This window comes from Vidua chalybeata, chromosome Z, assembly GCF_026979565.1.
Source record: "Vidua chalybeata isolate OUT-0048 chromosome Z, bVidCha1 merged haplotype, whole genome shotgun sequence".
NCBI classification, from domain to species: Eukaryota; Metazoa; Chordata; class Aves; order Passeriformes; family Viduidae; genus Vidua; species Vidua chalybeata.
The window spans coordinates 28,658,579-28,681,861 of NC_071570.1; the positions used below are offsets into that span (position 1 = coordinate 28,658,579).

Here is a 23,283-nt window from a genome sequence, read left to right on the forward strand (position 1 = left end):
CAGTGATGTCTTTCTCTCTTACCATTATGTAATAAAACACTATTCAAATCAATCTATATTAATTAATTTTTAAATCTAAACCTCAAATATTGTAATCTTACATTCAGCTGATTCACTCAAACAATGGAAGAAAGTCATAACTGAGCAAGATCATCAAAAATGGTTTTGCTGAACATAAAAAAAGCTGTGAGGCTACAATAAGATTTAGTCTGCCTTTTCACACAGTTTCTCTTCCCTATTCTCATTGATATATTTATCAAGTTAATTGTTTTTAAAAGCAAGAGTCTCTTGACAGTGTCTCCTTTGCCCCTTGACTTTACGTCAGCAGCATCTTCCAACCATTTATAAATATCCCATCTTAACTCCCCCCATCACTGACTGTAACTCTCTCTGACCTCTTGGAAGAAACATGGACAGAATAGACTATTAGCTTCAGAGCAGAATGCTATGTAAAGCAATATACTCACTATAATCTATGGGGGGAGAAAACCAGAGACGAAAAATAACTACAATGAAGACTAGCTGTAGCAACTATCTGTGCCTTACATCTTAAGAAATTGTGGAACAGCTGAAATGCGCTCTATCTCACAAATACTCATTTAAAAAAATTAACACAATTTATTATATTTCCAAATATGTTGCCCCTGCTCGCCCCCCTCTCGCCAACACTGTCTGTGCCCCTGAGCAGGTTACCCCTTTCAGCAAGCATCAATATACAAGAACATGTCTGGAATACAAACATATACAAAAAGATGCAAGCTAATTTGCTTTGTACATTACAAAGCTTCATTTTGAAGTAGACCTTTCCCTTCCTGTTGAGATAGATATGCTCTAAAGATTCTTTTAATTTCCAAAATGAAATAGGATACTTAAAATCACCCCAGACACAAGCCTAAACACTAAACTTTGGGGTTTAGCCCACCTGCTACCCAAACAATTAACTTGCCAAGGTGATTACTTAAATTCACTTACAAAGATTTCCTACAAAAACGGCATTGCTGCTTTTAGGTCTCATATGGGATCAGTAATTTCTTTTCATTCCATTGAATAAAGACTTTCAGGAAAAATTACTTCCCTAGAGTTTCACTGGTGGCCAAATCTAGGACTGAGCAAACTTGTACAATCAGGTTAGCGCTCAGCTCAGACTAGACTAGCCTGCAGGTAAGAAAATACAGAGGAGGCAGATAGGCTATTACCCATTTCATATATAACCTGGAGAGGTACTGAAGTACTTGACTTGAATTCATGTATCTTAAAGCTCTTCCTGGTAATCAGTTACAGTATAATACTTCCACAAGATGATGAAAAAAACATAGAAATTCAAAATCACTTACTTTGTAAATTATGCATTGCAAATGATCGCTCTTGTAAAACAGTCGAAAATACAATCCAATATTGGTTTCCTCTCATAAAAATCTTGCTTAAAAATAAACCCTAAAACCTCCATTTACTAGGAAGTTTATCTGAAGCAATGAAGAAAAAGAGATTGCTCTGCTTTCCAACCAATGTTCCATAAAACTCCCTAAAAGAGTTGTAACTTGCAGTGAGAAAATCCAAGCCTTCTCTCTCAACTGCTTAAACTTACTCTGTGCTGTGCAGAAGGTATCCACTTACTCTGGTTCATCATTAAAAAGTGAACCTGACTTCAGTACTGTGAAAAAAAAAAAAAAAAACAAAAAAAACACCACCCTCAGTAGCTTGCACGTCTCTCTCAGATAAAGATCTCAGTTTCATTATTAACTTGGGTAGGTTCAAATATTTGCTGAGCCAGGAATTTCAGTTGGGGGATGGGAGCCAGATTCAAAGTAAAAGTTGTCATCAACTAACAAGTGGCCAATGCAGAGCTAACTTTTTCATTTTAGCTAAGTAAATGAGAAGACCATTGTAAGAAGCCTTAAAATAGTCCCTATCACTGTCTGCTGCATTCAGCATTGAAGATGAGAAAAGCACCATGAACAGCCAAATACAGGAAGTAGCTAACTGCAAAAAAAAAAAAAATAGAATAAATATTTTCCCTGAAAAGAGCTACATTTCTAGAAGCAGCCTTGTGCAAACAAAATAGCCTGCTGGCAAGCACAGCATCACCTTGTACATGCTCATGTTGGATCACAAATATAGATGCTTCAAGACCCTTAGTCTGAGGCTGTGAGACTTTTTATTTCCTATATACTAAAAATATTTTTTAAAAAATCTGTCTGTACCCATGGTGGTTTTCAGTATATCAGGATTGTTCATTTCTTGGGCAGGCAGGTGGGAAAAGGAACTGTACAGAAAGGGAGGAGCTTAGGTTAAATCTATTTTCCTTGCCTTAGTGTTTGATGGAGATCAAACTTACTAAAAGAACAGAGCAACAACCAAAGAGCCTACTTCCCTCTGCCTACAGAGGTTATCTTCTTTGCCAATTAAACTTTTACAAGGAAATAAATTCAAAGTAAAAGAAGAAGCAGACACATTAAGAAAAGGGGAGGAGAGGACTAATATTTTCCTCTCACTTCTTGTAAACAGTGAGAATTTCTAATAAAAACACTGAGAATTTCTTTGAGATCTGCTTGTTGCTCCTTAAGGTATCAAATAGTATTTCAATAGTATTGAAAAGTTTTTGCCTCCTTAATACTTCACATACCAAAATCCTCCTATGCTGTGAAACACCACTTGCACCTGAAATGAAATCTCAGTACATTTTGAAACCTGCAGTACATTTTGATGTTTTGCACTTGATTGGCTAGCTTTACCTATAACAATCCCTTGCTTCCCTAGTTTTAGCCTCTGCCTACTTGAACAATTGTCAGTTCAAAATATAATTTAAATCAGCAGAGTCATAAAGGTAGAGCCTACTTCAAGTGTAGATGGAAACTTGTGCTTCGGAACTAATTCAGCTTCAGACTGTACTTGATATACTTCTTTACTGTTAAAATTACAGAAGGAGTTGAGAACATTTCTTGGTTTTTAGGACCACAACACAGATGTATATAGTCAGAGGAGAAAAGACGATACCAACTTGGTTCACTGAACTTTTTTATCAATTAACAAAGCACAGATACCCACACAGAGATAATGAGTTCCTCATTATCCTGCAGGAGAGATACAAGTGTCTTGTCGAAAGAGATACTGGCATGTACACATGTGTGTTTTCAAATATTGCCAAGTCTTGTCTTTTTATCTAAATTTCAAAATCTTGAGTGGTGCCCATTTAGTTTGCAGTCTACTATTCCTTGCAGTTATACTCACAGTGTTCTTCTATTAACATAGCACATTTTTTTCTAAAACATTATGTCTGAAGCAGGAAAATAATTTACCAGATTTGACATGCTTCCATGTGTTTTACACATATGTACCTGCACATGGACATAACAATCTGTAAAAACGCTAATAATGTTGTATGTATTGTTTCACTTTTATCAAATTCTTGCAATTAGGTATTGAGAAATATAAAGCACTGGCTTGTGTGAAAACTTAAACCAAGGATACAGCATTCCAAAGTACAGTGGTTAGGCAAGCATTGTGGTTTCCGTTAGGTCAGGGATAAAGCATAACTTTTATTAGCTTAGAAGGGGAGCCCTCTGCTGGGTAGGACACAGATGCACACGGTCCCCCTCCTGCCGTGGGCACCGCATCTGCTGTCCCTGGCACTCGCAGCCTTCTGCATGCTCCAAACCCCACTCGGCGCTGATGGCAGCCCAGCCTAGACTCTGACATGATGCAGATAAGTTCTGACAACTGATAGCATTCCTACACATATGTTTATGTCCCCAGGACACTTCCGACAGGACTGTGGTCTTAGGCTAATGCCTGCAACAACACAGGGTATCTCTGAGGAGGAATCAAATTCCAAGAGGAACTGGATCAGCCTTTACATTGCCCTGCTCTAGCTGTTATGCCACCACTCTTGCAAATATTTTTTGTACCTAAAAGCAAAGTTTCTGCACCTTGGCAATTCTACCAGCACTTTCACCTTATCCCCAACAAGTGAGCAGTTATATATAAGGCAGCTTTATTACCTCACTCATTCTTACATATGATGCTCTGAGTAATAAAAACTACTTCTTCTGGCTGCAGTATTTCAGTCTCAGCTGTTATTTACAATGAGCTGTTATTTACAATATAAGCCTTGGAAACAACGGTAAACTGGGATAGACAGCCCAGACAAAGCAGCTCAGCTCTAGTCAGTGCATAGGCTATTGGAGGCTTTGATTCATTGATACAAGGCAGCTCTTTGCTGTAGCTCCTCTTCTGCTCTTCACCAGCACTGCTATGAGCTCCCCACATCCCCTTGCTCTCTCGCCACATCCCACTTCCTCTTTGCCTTCCTTAGACAGACATTATTCTCACACACCCCAGCTCCAGAAAGGACCCCTAGCTCCCTAAACCCCCCACCCAAAATTACTTTCCAACTTTCTCTGTCTGGCCTGCCTTTGCAGCTACAGGTGCCAAACAGATCCTGTTGCTCTGAGCACTTACTGCAGCTTACTACTATGGGCAAGCTTTGGGATCTTCATCCAGGGCCCGCTACCTCCAGGAAGAAAAACCAGGAGCCTTTAAGATCCTTGACAATTAACTGAAAACCTACCCCAATCTTCTATATCTACAAATATAGCCTAATATAGCCTATTTTCCACTATTTACCTTCACAAGTCTGTATGATGTGTGAGATTCTGTGAGACCTGAGCAGTGCTATTTGCTAAAATCTGTTACAATTATGATATTTTCTTCTAATAATATTTTCTGGTTTGGATAGCACATTTAGAGACTCGTACTTTGTTTCTTACTGTACTCTATATTTTAAAGTATGTGCAGTTGTACATGAAGCTGGGATGTTCAGATGGGATAAAAAAACCACCTACCTTGCCCACCAACACCATTTTTTGTCTCTCCTGACAAAGTTGAAGAATGAGACATGAACCAGAAAATTGATCTAATTCTTTCCAGCCTTATTTCTCCTGCAACATTACTTTGTCTTCATCTGCTACGCAAAATTCTATGATTCTATTAATAGGTATTGTTAACTTTAGTATTTTTGTGTAGGACTAAGCACTATTTTAATCCACAAACTAGAATCTATAGTTTGTGGAGGAACACCATGACAGACAAAATACCCCAATCCATATATTTTACATATATTTTATACTATTTTTTATATATTTTACATATATTTTACATTTTTATTGCAGACTTCTGCAGTAAGTCAAGTAATGGCTGAGGAGTAACTCTACCTTTTGTGCTATGACATCAAGAACCATCACTCTAGCTAAAAGATGTGCAACTGAAGATGCCTAATTTAAGACACTAATTTTACAATACAGTAAGGTCCAGCTCCTTATTTTCTACTGTTTTCAGGTAAGAAGTGTAATTAGTGGGTGATGTGGTAAGGAAAAACCCCATAGCTATGCAAAGATCTGCCTGCTATTCAGATTGGTTATCTCTTAACACTACATTTAAGGTTTTTATATACTTCATAATATACTACTAGAACATGCACAGCTTGATTTAGACGGAATGTTCTCATCTTAACAAAAAGAATTAAGAAGGAAGAAAGCTATCACTCCAGTCTGCGAAAAAGAGAAGAAACCTGGTAGCACTGGCTTCCCTGTTATCACTTATTTGTCATGACATTATTTTCAATAAGTAAACTTCTTTCTGCTTAAGACCTCTCAAATTCTCAACTTGTAAAGTTCTATTTAAGATTGTAATTCTCAAAATACTTCCATGATAAATAAGGTATATTTTATTGGGATTTTCTTTCTATTACAGTCTATCTAAGCAGTCTTTTTGGAAAATCAAGCCACTAAAAGCAATAATCTTAAAGATGACAATTCTGAAAAACACATCTTAGAGTGCTTTTTATAGTTCTATGAGAACAATAAAAACAGACCACTCCAGATGTTCAGGTCACTGAATGATATTGACTGGAAATGGACTCATGGCCTAATCCTGCAAACTTACAGAACATATTAGTAAGATTCAACTTTAGAAAATTATTCAAATTCTTTACAGGCCTGAGGGCAGAGACTAGCTAACCAGACACCAGAAAGCCTGAAAATTTGTATCTGAGGTTTTTTTCCAGCACATTAGCACATGTGCAAAGTTCTACTAAAAAACATTCTACTAGACATGACGGACTTAAATGCACAGGGAAGAAGTTCTATTTTTGTAACAGATCACATGAAAAATCCTAGAAGAACTGTCAAAGTAAACTATTGCATCATGCTATATTAATTAATGCAGAAGTAATATTAAAAACAATCAGGTGTTCCATTATAATTATTAATGTAGTGTCAAATCATATAAATCTGATGGATACAAAGGCATTTCTTCAAGCACCCTAATGACACTCTCAAAATGACTAGATTCCTTGTCCTCATTAGTAGTTCTAACATCAACACCTTTCACTTTTTTACTTTCCTCACATGAAGCAACTTGGGCAGATAAGCAACCAAGTGATCTCTTAAATGAAACTTTTAAAATTCTTGCTTTGAAACTGAAGAAACTATTAACCTTACCTTTGTAATCTCCCAATCAGTGCTTCTAGACATATATGTACATATTCCAAATCATTTGCAAACGTGTAACTACAAAAAATGCTACTAGCATCAGACTATTAGAATCTGTTTTGCTTTTTAAGGCTTGCAACATGTGACAAAGACAATAATTCTAAATTAGCAGCTATTTGCTGATTCTTAGTAAAACAGGACAAATACTGTAAGTTTGGACTCTCCTAGTTGTTACAAAGCACAAAAGGCAGAAAAATGCACAGCAGTTTTGGAAATCCCTGTTAACTACTTCACCAAAATTGAACAAAACTAAATAGCAAGCTGAAAACAGATGTACACAAAATGTTAGGGAAAGTTTCCTAACTAACAAAACTGGTAAGATTAGAAAAGCCTTTCAAACAGAGCATTAGGAACAAAAATTCTAGCCATTTAAAATTAATCTTCATTAGCTGATGAAGAGGATTACACAATGTGCCTACCTGAAATACAGCAAATAAAGCACTTTTCTGCTGTGTTCTAGCTCTTCAGATCTTAAGTAACCCTACAAATCCTACTGCCTTGAACTTTATTTTGTCACTTGACTACAGAAATGGGAAAGATATAGAATGTCCAATGTTCTATTCACCCTTTCCTTTGTTAGGTTATTCTCTGTTAATAAGCTGTGAAAGGAATTGCTTTAAACTAATATGTAAAGTTCTCTGCATTAATAATTTCCTTTGCACATAATTAGCAACTCTGCCTTGCTTCTACTGAATACTTGATTCAAACCCAGGGATTTTGCATAAATTAGAGATGTGCTTCACTATTTGTTGACTTAATTAGATGTTAACTTACAGAAGCAATACAAGTAGGAACTAACTTTCCTGGATGGGCTCTTAATATTTTTCATATTATGTATTGATATTGATAAATAAATATTTTGTGTATCTGTATTAAAAAACACATATATATAAATAATGTCTCCATAGGGTATAGCAAATCTAAGAAAATTTGCCTGGGAGTAAATTGAGAGCTCAATAAAACCCTGAGAATTAGCCCCCTCACCTCTGTATAATATGCATTCTACTTGTTTACAGGTCTTAAAAACTCACAAAATTCTATTTCCCATTTATTGAAAGAGAACAAAAGTCCTAAGGCTACAGATTATTAGCACTAAAATGATTTTAATGAAAAATACTATTTCTTATAAAATAAACATTGCGCACCACTATAAAACACACAAACAACTTGTGCTTAGCTCTGTAATTGTGCACTTTTGTTTCGCATTAAGTTTGATTTAAATAGAAAAACTGCAAGCATTTACTGTCATTAAGTTTAATTTTAATATTTAAGAGAACATATAACTTTTTAAATTAAAAATATTTTTTACCTGGTACGGGCTGTCTCTCGTTCCATTCACTTGTGATTAAAACCTCTAGGATTTTTATGTGGTGTTCTGTATTATCAGAGCTGCAAGAGATGGATTAGGCAGTAAGAACTAGGATAAATACAAAAGTTTATTTTAAATTACTAAAAAAAATTGAAAGAATTTACTACAATGCCCTTACATCAAAAATAAGGTCAGAAAATTATTTAGTTAATCTTATTTTGCATATAACTAATTCATATTTACAGTACAAAATATCGTAAAGATGATCCACATACCTTGCTGTCTGGAATTTGAAAAGCAGAGGGCTGAAAATTTCAGCCAGAGACCTTGCATTCAAGAGATTTTTGCTGGAGGCTTGACAAACTCTGAGGAAATGTTTGAGCAAATACTGGAGTGTGAGCCAATACTGAGGAGGTATATTTGGAGATCTGATCAGTTTCTTCAGCAACTGAGCATATTCCTCTGAGCTCTGCACTTCTGCAAGCAAACAGATAAATAGTTCTAGAAACCAGCACAGGAACATTCAAGGAAAATGAAACTATATGTGACTCCTTTAGAAACACCAATTTTACAGAAAAAAAAAAATTCTGTCCTTCATTAGAACCAAAAGATACCCTTCTTCTTTTAAAATAAGAGAAATGCTCAGAGAAGAGTAAAGAACAAGTATTTAAAAGTCAAATGGAAACAGATATGCATTTTGGTAAAAACCACAATGTGTTCAGAGTGTACTGGTAGAAGTCTGTTTTGTGTTTAGCGTCACACATGATTGGGTAATTCTGAGATGCACTAGATAAGTCTCACAGGTGCTGTTCTAACTTTGAAGGTTTCCAGTAAAAATATCCTGTCCTGAGATATATAATAGAATACTTGGCCCATGTGCTTAAAACCTATAAGCTGTACTTGTTTGAAATGACCACTGTAGATGACGAATCTCACATGCATGTATTTCTCACTTTATAATCTGCAACTCCAATGTAACACAGCACTACATGACCTCTAATACATTTGCTTTGTCAGCACTGATAAAAAGTTAAAAATTAGCTTTCTGTATACAGTTAAGTCCTTGATTTTTTCCCCCAGTTCTTCTATAGTAATTCTAGTTATTAAAATGAAGACAACTGTGATCCCTTGTATTTTATATTGTTTGCCTAAATAAGTAACCCAATAATGCAAATAATGTCTAGATCTGAACTGAAACAGCATTCATAGGAAAGGGTAAAGGTACATTTATGACTTCTGAGATGCTACCAGGTTGTGTAGAATTTTTGCTGTTCTGTGGGTGACAGCTGAACCACCAGATATCCAGAATTCTAATAAAAGCCTTTTTGTTTGACATTTGAAATAATGCAATAATCATACCTTGAGCTAGAGAAATCATATCACTGTAAACAGCTGCTGGAATGATGGGATTCGGCAGGTCCAGGATATACCTCTTGAGGGCATCTGACAAAGTGTGAATATCAAAAGTCTCTAAATCTAACGAAGAGGCATCTAAAGATAAAGAGCAACATGCTTTTTAGACTTCAGAAAGTGGAAAAAATATACAAGCTTATAACAAGCCAAAATTGCTAACTTATATCTGGTTTATGGGGAACAATTCATAAGAATGTAAGACACCAAGAAACATCTTTGAGATGAAGAACACACAGAGTTCAACACCATGCCTAGTCCCTTGGCATCTGATGAACCAAATAGTTTCCATAACTGTCTTCTGTCACATACAGTTGAGGGCTGAACTCAGAGTAATGGTAGTGACTTGCTGCATATTGGCAATGTTAAGGAACATCGGAATATTTTTACAGGTCTCTGTTTTATGTGTAAATATTTTGTGTAAGAAGTAAGTATTAATCAAAGGTTTGGCCAAATGCGGCTTCTCTACTTCTATTATGACTAAAAGTTTGATTAACATCTTGGGAATCCAAGTCTGCAAATATTTATGTAAGTAAGTCGAAACAAATATACATGTGCAGAACTGTTTGCTTGCTGTTTTATGCAGCTGTTGAGATTTATCTTGTAAAACTTGATACCCTTCCAGGATAGTTATGACTCGGGATAAGGTTTGGGAGCGTCACATAAAGGACTACTTGTTAGTGTTAGAGCAAAGAATATCGGCAGCAAAAATAAAAATAGGAAAATACAGAAATCCTTATTTAGTGAAAGCAAGGTTAGGTTCATCCTATAACATGAAACTCTGGCACAGTAAAGTCCTAAGTGTATACAAAAACATCCATATTTTGTACAATAATTTAGAGGCATTAATACTGATCAACCTATCTAGCAAGGTTCTTGGTAAAATAACTATTGAATCTGTTTGTCTACTTTATACAAAGGGAACAGTACGGTAGAGGACTCAAGTAAATGGTGTGTCTACCAATACTGTGAAATAAGGCAGCCAAGAGGGGATAGTGAGAAACTTAGTGCTCCTCCACCTCCTTTGTTTTCTGCAACAAAAAGCTTGCAGTATGAGCTCAAACCTTCTCAGACATGAGAGAAAAAGCATCATAAATGTCTTAGATGATATAAAACTTGAAGTGTGGGAATGATTTCTGCAAGAGCAATTATGTGTCAGAGAATCCACAAATTCTTAAAGAAATAGCTTTTATTACTTTTGCTTCTTACTGACTGCTTTTTATTTCATAAGCCAAGTTAAATCATGCATCTTCAGTGTTGACCATTTCTCTGAAGTATGTCCCAAATTACTATAATGAATACATGAATAAGAATATACTCACTCTGCAACTCTCTGGGTGTAATATCATAAACAGACCTAAACTCTTTCATCTGCTGAGCTAACAAGATGTAAATCAGCTTTGATTTTGGAGCTAGATAGTATTGTGTTGATGCTAACATACAGTTATCCAATTAAAAAATGGAGAGCATTTTAACCACTAGGAGAACAGCACAGAAATGCAAGTTCACAACTTTGAGACCAAAGCTGACTTTGCCCTCTGAATTAGCATTCTGCTAATTCAAGGAGAGCAGGCAGAGGAAATCAGATCTGTCTCTATCCCTGCACCTAGATACTCACTGCACCAGCTCTGTCCTGAAGATCCTAATCCTATGTTAAAGAGAAGTCAGAAAGAGACACTGTTACCAAAGGGAAAAATTCTGTTTCTGTTACTCAAACCTAACTACATTTTAAGTAGGAATACATGTAAACCATGAGTTTTTAATCTCAAGCGACAGATAAACCCTTCATAAAATTATAGCTCAGTTTAGAGACTTAAGAAAGGCTTCAGATAAATCAAGAGATGCAATCATATTGGTGCCACCAAAAATCTGTATTTATGCGGACTGGAAAACATAAATGCAACACTAAAGAGGTGACTGCTATCATAAAGCTGCTAGCACCTCTCTTCTCTCCCTGCTTGTACAGATACACTTCTTCACTCCTACCACAATCAGCATAGGACAGGATGCTCTTTTACTTTGAAAAAACAGACAACTCAGAGTATCATCACTTATTTGCTTTGTTAATGTTTGCAGTTATTAAAGATAAGGAGACTAAATTACTGAGTGAGTTTTCTTTCTTTGACCCTTTAGCAACAAGGCATGTAACCATTTTCATTTTCTACCCCTTGTATATTTGCACTCTTTTAGGCAAATGGATGCTCACACCACACATTGCACCCCAGCTTGCCAAGTTATGGTCAAACTCTCCTCCTACTCTTATACTGAAACAGTGCTGCCATGCCAGTATATTCTGGCCTGAGGGAGAAATTAAGTATACCAAAAAAAGAAGAGGAAATATATTCCAGGAAACTTGAACGGGTATGTGGTGTAGTTGCGTTTTACTGTCTGAGAATGCAGCCTACAATATTAAATTAATTGTCTCTTTCTCTGCAGTATCACTCTGTAGCAGGTACATAATGGGCTGCTATTGACACCCCGCCTACTGGACCAAAAAAATGCACCACAGAACTGTATGTAAACAACTGGCCATTTGTTTACAAAATAATAACCTGCAGCCTTTCAGGACTAATGTATTTTTACCTTGATTCTGAACAAAACATCTCATTTTTCTCAGTACAGCTAGGCTGTCAGTTTTTGAAAAAGCAAGACAACAAGAGATTAAAATAAATACTCTTAGAAAAAAAAATGTACAGTGGAGCCATGAAAAAAGGCAACTTGTAAAAGTGAAAAATACTTTTCATATCAAGTGTAAAAGTTAGAAAACTTTTTTATTTATATATGTCTTTTTAATAGTATATTATCGAGAACCAGCACATATGAATGAGAGTGGTCTGACCACAAAATCTGTCCAGTGCTTTAAGGAAGAGAATTGTACTTACCACATTCAAAAATTTGTCTTAATTCCACTGCGCTGCTTGAGCCTTGTGTTCCATACAAAGTTGAGTACTCCAGACCTTCAAAACAAAATCGACAGGACATGTTCAGGACAACATTAATATTTCGGTGACTGTTGCCCTGATGCAACATATTTCTGTTTTGTTCAATAAGTACTTACAGTATAAACTAGAAACATTCTTTCACCTACCACACACTACAGAATGTGATTGTTTTTTAAGGCTGTAAAACACCTCTTTGTACACTCAACCTGCTGTGTCTGCAGAAAGAGATGGCCAAAGAAGATCAGAGATGCCAGTAGTCCCACATATTCTGTAGAACTGTCCACTGGCCAACTGTAAAAGGCCAGGACTAAGAAACACATTCACAATGGTGTCAGAGAAAATATCTGCATGTATTGCATAATGTGTCTAATAATTCACCTGAATTGTTAGAAAATATATCAGTGAAGTGTTTTCACATGAAAGATATTGTTTACAACTTTCCTACACCAGTGAAAATAGAGAAGACACAAGGAAAGATACTATATGCACAGCACTGATGATTTAACAGTATCAGTGGTGTCCCCTGAAAGCAGCAGCTCCTTATGCACACTTGTGCTAAATACTGGCCCTTCACATTGATATCAGCAAGCTCCTACTCTTTTAGGAAAGGCTTACACTCTTTTAAAGTGCCAGAGAAGTATGTTAGAACCATGTCCCCAAGGACAGCAGCTTGATTCTCATCAGAATACAAATTTTGCTCTTATTCCCCAGCTTAAGGCCGCTAAATGAGCAGGACTCACAGAGCTGCTCCTTACCTCACCAGGACTATGAAAGACACATCAGAGGAGGTGCCAGGAAGATATAAATAGGGCAAAAGAAGTATGACATCTTAAAAGATGGAGGAAAGCCTCAAAAGGATGGAGAGATATCAGCACAGGAAACCAGGTGAGGGAAAAAAACCCATAAAAATAACACTGTCTGGCTCACTATAGAGCAGCAATAAAGAATTGGCTCCTGAAGAATAAAACCAGTTCTTGAAACCTTTTCGTATTTTATTCTTTTCTTTTTTTCCCCTGCTTTGGGGCAAAACATTACTTTTCTCCCTGTGTCATTAATTCAATGTTACATTAATTCAATGTTATGTTGGCATTTACATAACCAACTAAATGTGCTTCACTAGAAAACACAAAACAATACCAAACCCTTCTCCCTTACCTTCCAATAATACTTACATTAATTATTAAATGCCATTTGAGGTAAGCTTTGGTTTTGCTCCTACACTCCAAACAGCCTCTAATGAGCAAAAACCAGTGCAACAAACTTTAAAGGAGATTATTTTGGATGTTAAGTAATGCAATGCATTATCAGCTCTAGAAAGAGGACATGCCAGCTCTGGATCCAGTTCTGCAGTCTTGGTTCACATAAGCAACAGAACACTTTGGTAAATCATTCTTCAGCCTACCTTTCTTTTCAATTGTCTCTACTATCTTGACAAGAATTGGAGGAGCAACATCAGGAGGTGTGAACTGCTCTGTAAGGTCTGAAAGTAAAAAAGCTGGAAAAAAAAAAGAAAAATAAGCCAAGGTGCAGATGAATGCAATTACCTTTATGAAAATCAAGACATGTAATGCAACTAGTTAATTTTTAATCACAGAACAAAGATCCCAGTTGTCAGGGCTATATGAGAAAACTCCATACTTAATCAAAAATGGAATAAAAATTATGACAATTGCATTTTTTGTAGCATTTTCTTTCAGGGACCTCAGTCCTAGATTCACTCTCCATATTACCTAGGAGAAGAAAACACAATAAAAGTTTGCAGTCTATTGATGTGGAGAAATACAGTGCAAGTAAGGAAAGAAAAAAATCTTTCTGTCTCAGATATTTACATACACTGTGCACAAGTGTCTGTGAGTGCCTGATCCTCTGGGTAAAACAGATTTAAAAAGGCCTCAAACAGCAGTAGAAACAAGTATTTCACACTCTTACACAAGCCCAGTAACTTCTGTGCATTTCAATTTTCAAGTATCATACTATTAACAGTATTGTTTACTTGAAGCAAAAACTTTCTTTTCTATATGGACTGGTTAGGAATAAATAACAGTATAATTGGAAAGGGACACTTTGCAGATTCAAACAAAACTGCACACAGGTTTTATATAAAGTCAGTTTTCATGCAATCTGGTTTCTTCATGGAGAGAACATACTCTTAAAGGCATGTTCTGGCTCTGTGAGGAAAGGTCTATCTCTAAGTACACAATTTTTGCCAAAAGAATAATTCAAAAGTTTTAGAGTGGACCTTTAACACTTGGAAACAAAAATGTTTACATAAAGATATTAAACTACTGCCAGAACCATCTGGCATAGTTTGATGGATTATGATTGATAAACAAAAATTAATTATTGAAGCAAAAATTGCCATTTGCCTAAGCAATGGTGATCTCTGCTCAATTAAACTCACCATGGACAGAGAGCAATTCTTGAACACACATACACAAAGATGTATGGATGTGTATGTATAAATACATATATGCACACCCTCCACCCCTATTTTCAGAAGACTGAAACAAAATTATGATGATAACTAAGTAGAAGGAGAAAAAAAAAACCCAGAAAGAGTTTTTAAATAAAAACTTTGAGATTAAAAAGAAAAAATAAACTGAAAAAGAATATATATCAACAGAGAAAGAGAGAGCAGACAATTTTGGCTGGTAATTCACCCTATTTTGAATTAACTTCATAAAAATGCAAACAATTTTGCTGTGCTTTAACCCCAGCCAGCAATCATGTCCCACACAACTGCTAAGGCACTCTCCTCTGGTGGAGAGGAGTGAGAGTCAGAAGGGTAAAAGTGAGAAAATTGATGGATTGAGGTTTACATAATTTAATAGGTAAAGCAAAAGCCACACACAAAAGCAAAGCAAATAAAGGTATTAATTCAGTACTTCCCATGGGCACGCAGATGTTCAGCCACCTCCAGGAGAGCAAGGTGTCATCAGTGGGTAATGACAACTTGGGAAGGCAAACACCATCACTTTGTACATCTCCCACTTTCTTATTCTTCCCCCAGATTTACTGCTGAGCACAGTGCTCTGTGGTATGGAATGCCTCTGTGTCAGTTGTGGTCAGCTGTCCTGGCTGTGTCCCATCTCAACTTCTTGTGCACTCCCTGTCTCCTCACTTGTGAGGTGGGGTCTGAAGTGGGAAAGGTCTTCACACTGTATAAACCCCACTCAGCAATAATTAAAACATTCCTGTGCTATTAGCACTGTTTCCAGCATGAATCTGAAATGGAGCCCAATGATAGCTACTATTAATAAAATTACTTTTACCCCAGTTAAAACCAGCACAAATTTAAAAACAGTACGAGTCAAGAGAATGTTAAGGGCTTAAAATGGATCCCTTATATGGTAGCAGAGGAAGAGCAGGTTTTAAGAACAGAGTTTACATATTTTTACCTATGAAAGTAACTTTCTGGTCCCTGAGGCAGCTAGTTACATTAAATTCTTCCCTCTTTCATTACATCAACAAAATTGCTGAGCAACATCTCTGAACAAAGATGCTAATTTCCTAATTCCAGATGGAGGCAGCATGCAGCCACAGTCTGCAGCCTAAACTGAAACAGAGGAAAAAGACAAAGAAGGATAAATAGAGACAGAGGATGGAAGTCAAAACTAACAGACAGTTGAACCTCATCAAGTGACAGCTTGGCAGTTCAGGGATGGCTCATCTAGGCTACTGAGCAGCACAGTGCTTTCTTCCATTAACCAAATTGTGCCTTGAAATGATGGCAAGACATCAACAAATACCTATCAACAAGGTATATTTAGAAAAATAATTCTAATTTCCACTGATGTAGACTTTCTACACAAGGGATGGAGTCCAAGGAAAGCAAAGAGGAGAAGCCAGTGTAAGGGGAAGAAGCCCCTTGCAAGGTGAAGACAAGACAATACAGAAAACAGTTTGTCTCTGTAGACTTTACTTAAATTACCTCAGCAGAGAGGACCTCTTCTTGCAGCCTTTTTGGTGCTCCATGCTTTTCATCTTAACTTTATTAAAACCAGGTTTGTATCATAATCTGTTACAAATATCTTTGTTGTAGAGTATTCATCAATCAGTAATATTCTTACTTATTGAAAGCCTTTGGGAAGCGACACCTTTCCCTTTATATTTACACAAAATCTGTAATATATCTACAAGACATGTGTATGCAAACAAAATGCCACATTGCTTAAAATGAAGAGTTTACAAAACTTCTCTGCTAGCCTAAAATATGCATTTTAGGTGTTCAGAGGATTTCTGATGTCTCTTCCTCTCTTTATCCCAATCCTTTCCAAAACTGGAAACTTATATAGCCAAAGACATTGCTGAACTTTTAGATATGACATGAGAAGTGAATGACAATCCCTTCCATAAATATATAGTCTGTAAAATACTTGTGTATTTGACTGGAAACTCAGGATATTAATCTCTCTTTTAAGCTCTACAGCAAAAAGACACAAACGACAGAAAGACACATAAAGGCAGGTCCAAAACCTGCAGTTACCAGCAACTCCAAAGTTACAGAATAAAATATCTAAGTCACACAGTTACATGCTCAGCAATGTAGAAGAAAAACATTCACTTCATCAGCATGTTGAAGACAGCATGAACAAATTAAAATCATTTAACCTCCAACCTGTTCTAGGATTTCCTACTCACTGTGTCAGCTTCAATATAATTAACACATAACATCACACTGACTTTTGCTTAAAATTTCCCAACTTTTGCACAAAATAGAAAATTACATTAATTTAAAGGCAAAAGGCTTCACAAGACATATATAGTCAGAAAAAAGACCCCCAAAAAATTAACAGTACCCAAAGAACTGAAGTCACTTGATTATATTTATAGAGAAGACAGCCCAATTTGGGAACAGTGTGCTCCAGTTTCAAAATGCTGAGAGGAAATCTCAGCAGCTAAACTGAAGAAAACTGCACCTAATTTTTGAAAAAAAAATTTTACTCCAAGAGCTAGAATACAAGTTATGATTAAAGAAGTCCTGATTAAAAGCAGTCTAGCTTACATGTACCAGCATGCATGTTAAGATTTGCAGTAGGAAAGGAAGACTTTTTAGATAGGTCAGTTTTAGTAAAAGACAACTGAAAAAACCCTCACATGCAACCTTCATTTTCCCCCAAATGCCTCTGTTTGTTCTTTTTTTTTTTTTTTTCCCTTAATCTCAGAGTCTCCAAAATATAATGGTTCTCAAAACTGTCTTCTTTCTAGGTCTAGGAGTGGGTCTCCAGATAGTAAGGAAGCTTCTGATGACACTTGATAAAAGCTGGGTTTTCCACTAGCTCTATTTTTACCTTGCCACAGTGAGAATCAAAGAGATGAACCACAAATCAAGGGTTCTCTCCAATCTGCAAACTCTTCCTTCTTCCTGTTTACAGACAGGACTGAACAGCTCTAAGGCAATGGCAATGTGTGGGAGATGAGAGCATACCTTACATTCAAGGGTTGCCAGCACAGCTACAAAGTGCAAGATGAAACCAGCACACAGCTGCACCTTTGGAAGGGTTCTCAGTAAAAAGATATAGACTTAGTACCTGGCAATGACAAATGGAAATTTAAAGCTGGCTTCAGATGATTCTGAGACATATCTTTCATTACTGCTAGAAGAAGAATGAAATTAAAAAACATATAATAAAATCCATTAAAGTGTACAGTACATATAATGAAAGGGAGTTTCATTTCTAAATGTTTACAGGAACCATATACTACTCTACTTGAATTTAACTTTGAGTTAAGATTACTCCATGAATGTTCTTATTTATCCAGAAATGGCATTAATGTTTGTACACACATTTTGCACTTTTGATGTCAACACAGCTCTATATAAAAGTCTACCATTTGAGAGCTCAGGTCTTAAGATGATCATAACACTTATGGTGCATGCAGATATACTCTTTATGCATACAACTGTATCCACTAACATAATGATTTTCTGTAGCTTTTCACAGGTCCTTGTTTGGAAGTCATACAATAACCCCAGACATGAAAGGTTATACCAGTACTTAAATCAGCTATATTAAACATAAGCATATTAATTAATGCAGAAGAAGAAATGCCAAGGTAAGGATCATGGTCATGCAAGTTGTGATAATGCTCCAACAAGATTAGCCAACAAACTGTAAAGGAATTATGGCTGCTCAAGCACCTAAAATACTTAAACCAGTGGCACCATCAGTATAATGCATTACCAGCTGTGGACACTGTGGAGGGGTCCTACATAGTTGAACACCCATGCTTGCTATTGAAAATTCTGGGGAACACAGGAGCTTACTTTCTTCATTGAAATACTATTATTTCAGCAGTTATGTACTCTACTACTTGTGGGAAATGGAATTCAAACAATGTTCCACTATTATCACCCATCTTCCTTGAAACAGAATCTGAATTTCAATAAGGATCCATAATATCTGAATTCAACACCTTATCAGTATACAATGTGTTGAAAATGAGGGCAGTTAGGCAGTCCTGCAGGGCCTTTCAGGCAGTGGTATGTATTGAGCTGTTCCATGTACTCCTCCAGGGTGCTGGCTGCTAGTGACTCCCACATTAGAGACAGCAGAGCTTGAGGAGATTGTGCTGGGGACACACCAAAAGTCATGCCTGTGGAAATACAATTTCAGACCCTGGAAAAGTAGAAAGCACTAGGAGGTACATCATCACATAGATGATGGCACAACCTGAAGCTTTTCTCCTGGCCCTATGGTGGCAGCTGGTACAGATACTGAGCCTCAGCCATCACAGTCCTCTCAGCACCTGTTGTAATCAGCTGGAGAAGGCCACATGAGACTCACAATACATCAGAGTGAAAGAAGTCTTACTGACAAAAACCTCTTAACTCTTAGTGAGAGGGAATTCTGTGATCCACTGAATGTTTCTTAATAGTCTAAAAAATAGTGAGTTCCTGCAAAAACTTTCAGTACAACAGTATGAAAGACTAAAAAAAAAAAAAAAAAAAAAAAAAAAAAAAACCAAACAAAAAACAAAAAAAAAAAAAACAAACCAAAAAAAAAAAAACAAAAAAAAAAACAAAAAAACAAAACAAAACAAAAAAAACCACCTAAACTCTAACTCTGGAGAAATTTTCCATAGAGATCAGTGCTTTGGGTTCAGTGTCAGACCAACACAAAAGGTAAGTCTGGTATTACTATTAAATACCAAAGAGCAACTCACCCTGAGATTTGAAGACATTTGCCTTGACATTTGCATTTTCAGATAACCTAACAGTATTTACCAAAATAACAATGTTCAGAACTGCCTTACTGCCATTAGCAAAAGGTTTTCACTGGGCAAAGATGAAAGACAAAAAGGCGAGAGTGAAGAGAAAGTCAGTGTTACTGTGTGTCTCAAATAAATCAAGCACTGTAACAGATAGTAAATTCAGCTGCAACTGTTCGTAGAGACTATCTCTTCTTAACCCTATTGAGATTATTTAGTTTGGCTATAGTTAAATGTTACAAGAGGTGGAAAGCAACATTTAAAGTGTCAGGAGGAAGAGCTATTCAGGGCTCAACCACTTTCTCTAGTACTGGTTCCATTAGAAAGCTATTAAAACAAAACACCATTCATGGAAAAATATAAAAGAGATTTAAGCTTCCATGAATTTGACACATCATTACAAGTGGCTTGATAAGTCTGCCAACTATTACTTGGCTTTTACTTTTGTGAGATGTCATCAGTCAGGCAGGTTGCAGACTCAGACTATCACAGAAGCCTTGGCAGTAAAGAAGACTAGATTCAGGAGAACTGAAGACAGGTAAAGAGTATTGCAGCACTAGAAAAAGAAATGGTCATGCCCATCAACACTATCAGCCTTTGGGCTCAGAAAAAGTCCATTTATTATGGAGGCAAAAAAATGTCTGAGACTCAGGATTTATTGTAATATGAATGACCCCAGAGCTATGAAAAGAAATATAGAAATAATGCCTGCTGGTGACTTTAAATTACTGGGGTACAACTGGAAAGCTGAATGAAAATACTACTATTTTATAATCCTTGAATATTATTTACCCAGTACAGTCTGCTTCTTCCACTGGCTAACATGTATCGGGTATGAACTGGAGGACAAAGTAGTACCTTGATTTACATGTTTCCTGTTAACAGAACACTGAAGATTTCAGCCAGGATATACAGATCTGTACTGAGAAAATAATTTATTACATCTGCTGTCATTTCTCTTTTTACTCTGTCTTCAGTGATGGAACACCTGAATAAAGCAGAACTGAATAAAGCCTTTCAAGGGCAACAATGGCAACATTTAACCCTCATGGCAAAACAGTATCCTGGCAATACACTTTCAGACCTCAAATATCTTTGTAAAGCATTCACAGTTCTGGTGTGATCCTACATCAGTAACACTGAGTGACAACAACTTATCCAAGGGGCTTATATCAAAAGGATGACAGCAGCAGCTCTCATGAGCATGACTTGTCAGTCCCAGTTTACTGCCCAAAACAAAGCCAACATCTCCAGATTCCTCCGTGTTAAGTAGGTACTAACAACATAGCCTATACAGTTGAAAAAGGGATCTCAAACCAACTTTTATAGAAAAATGTACAAAACTTACCATAATATTGTGACACTTAATAGAATAAGGCAGTCATTTTTTTCACAAGGACAAACACACGTATATTAAGATGGGACCATTCATAGTCTAACCCACTAAATCTAAGAGGATCAGAATAAAAACTGAATGTTGCTTCATTTGTCCTAATTATACATATGACAAAACCACAAAGTTACCTGCATAAATCAATGCTGTAACTGAGACCTACTTTGCCTAGATGCTTCCCAGGGTTATCAGCACACATGCAAGCAATGCTCTGGTTGATAAAGTATCATGTGCATGGTGACTATGCAGGGAATTTTGAGGGCCAGGAGAACTAATTCCTCTCTTCATCCCAGTTTATGAAGTTGTGCCAGCTGCACTCTCAGGGCTAAAAAGAACACGGGGCAACTATGTGAAAAAGGGTGAAACAAGCCCTGGTAAATACAGATTAGTACAAGAAAATAATTAGTAAACAATAGATGGCAGGACTAGGCAGAAAAAAGCTCTGATTAGATGTTGAAAGTCCTACTCAATAAGATACCAATTCTCTGAAAGAAATATAGGATCTTTTTACCCTTCTCTGTCACAAAAATTGTCCTAAAGCTGCTGCATTAATCAACTAAGACAAAGCAAAATGAAAGTAGGGTAAGAAAGAACAAAGAGATTGTGTCCGGCTTGAGGAAAGTTTAGTTGCAGAGATAAACAGAAAAACAAAACCACAAAGCAACATAGTATAGAGAACTATATTCCTTTATAAGAGTTTAATACTTTCAGTAGTGGCTGATAATCATGTTTCACACTTATTAATTTAATATTTCATAAAGACCTGTTTCTATCATCAGTTGAAAGGGAAGTGATAATGTCTGTACTGGAAAGAAACTCTGTACATAATATTCTATCAGATTAAACCTTAATAACTTTATTAATTATGAGCTGTCAGACATTTTTCTCATTTGCTACAGAACATACTTCTTAGAAATAGAAGCTATAATTAAGACAACAGATGTTCTTTGTTGGCTTCATCTGAAGCATGGATAATTTTTTAAAAGCAGCCTGTAGTTAAGACAGTATTCTGCTTCCCTCTATGGGTGAGCTTTTGCAATACTCTTTTTCCAAACAGAGTTGAATTTAATGGCTGCAACTATTTACAACTATTATTAGCATGATTAGAAAACATGAGCAGTACTATTCTGAGGAAAAAAAATCATTAACTAAGTAAAATGTTCTGGCATGAAGTACACTGTGTAATGCCATACATAATGCATACACAGTTCTTCAAAAGAAATTCCCTCCCCCAAAAAGCAAGGAAGAGATGGGAAGACCACCTGCTTATTCAACTCTTCTTTCAAGGATCTGTGAGATAAACAGAAAGAAAAAAATAAGAAATAAGCAAGAACGTACTAAAAGATGTCTTTCTGCTTCTAAGTAGAGGAGGCACTCAAAAAGCTGAGGAGAATAGAGTCTGGGTCAGGATAGACTTAGCTGGAGCTGAAAACCAAGCAGGCTAGCACTGGGACTTTGACATTGCTGGCTTCCAGGAGAGGCACATCTCACCTCCCTCAAGTGGTCTGGAGCACTGGCACAGCTTGAGGCTTCTCATGCTTTTCTCAGGAGTGGCAAACTTTCTTACTCTTCACTCTCAGGGATCAACCTGACACAAGCCCTGTGTGACATGCAGAAGCACAGCAGTAGTAGTGTTCTCACATTCCCTATGAGCATCACTTTAAATGGAAGGACAGGTTAATGTCTCTAAATAGAACAAACTAGCATAGATTTCATTGCATGATTCCAGTGACTGAGAAAAAAAAAATATTTTAATAAGCCAACACCTGTTTTTCATGTCTTGTTGACATCTGCAGGTTCCCTGCCAGCAGTTTTCAGTCAGAGAGATACTAGCAGAGAGGTAAGCTGTGATGTAGGTACCAAGTTATTGCATCACCACATACAAGAAGATGACGACAGATGACAGAAAGGAAGGAATACAACAGGGTCAACCAAGGGTGAACCAATAAAGTGCAAAACTGCCTTTTTCATGAAGTGAGGCTTGTTATATTCCCTCCCCTTCCTTCAGGATTGCTGTTCCAGGGTTAGAAAAGAGCTGAGATCTGCAAGAATTTGAGTAACTCAGCCTGTTCAGTTCCCCTCAGAGACACTAAATGACAATTTCAGCTTCTGGCAGTGGTTTGACATGAAACCATACATGCTATCAAGAAGGTAAATATATACCACTGAATGTTCAAGTGTAGTGTGGATAGTGCTGGCATGAGGACAAACAGCACATTCCACTGGCAGCTGCAACTTGTGACTTACTTATCAAGTTCCTGGTGTTTCAGTGTTATTATTGCCATTAAACATCCAGATTTTAGTGGTGGTACATAGAAGTCCTTATTAGACAAAATTTTGATAGTTCTCAAAACAAAACCTCCCTCACTGGCATTATAATTAACTAAGCATTCCCTTAGAACTGTTGCCAGCTGCCTTCCCACAAACTACCTCATTGTTCCCAAGGATATTTATGCCATGATTTCTATT

The 23,283-nt window shown here is 36.6% G+C and overlaps 1 protein-coding gene across 2 annotated transcripts in view; it reads right to left on the reverse strand.

Moving 5' to 3' along the window:
* PIK3R1 (phosphoinositide-3-kinase regulatory subunit 1) overlaps positions 1-23,283 on the reverse strand; it is a 59,355-nt gene that overhangs the window by 13,286 nt on the left and 22,786 nt on the right. For both annotated transcript variants that reach the window (XM_053931528.1, XM_053931529.1), the window contains 5 exons: positions 13,612-13,704; positions 12,150-12,224; positions 9,217-9,348; positions 8,133-8,334; positions 7,858-7,937 (listed from right to left, as the gene is read on the reverse strand). In XM_053931528.1, coding sequence (XP_053787503.1) covers positions 7,858-7,937; positions 8,133-8,334; positions 9,217-9,348; positions 12,150-12,224; positions 13,612-13,704 — 582 coding nt within the window. The remainder of the gene's footprint in view (positions 1-7,857; positions 7,938-8,132; positions 8,335-9,216; positions 9,349-12,149; positions 12,225-13,611; positions 13,705-23,283) is intronic.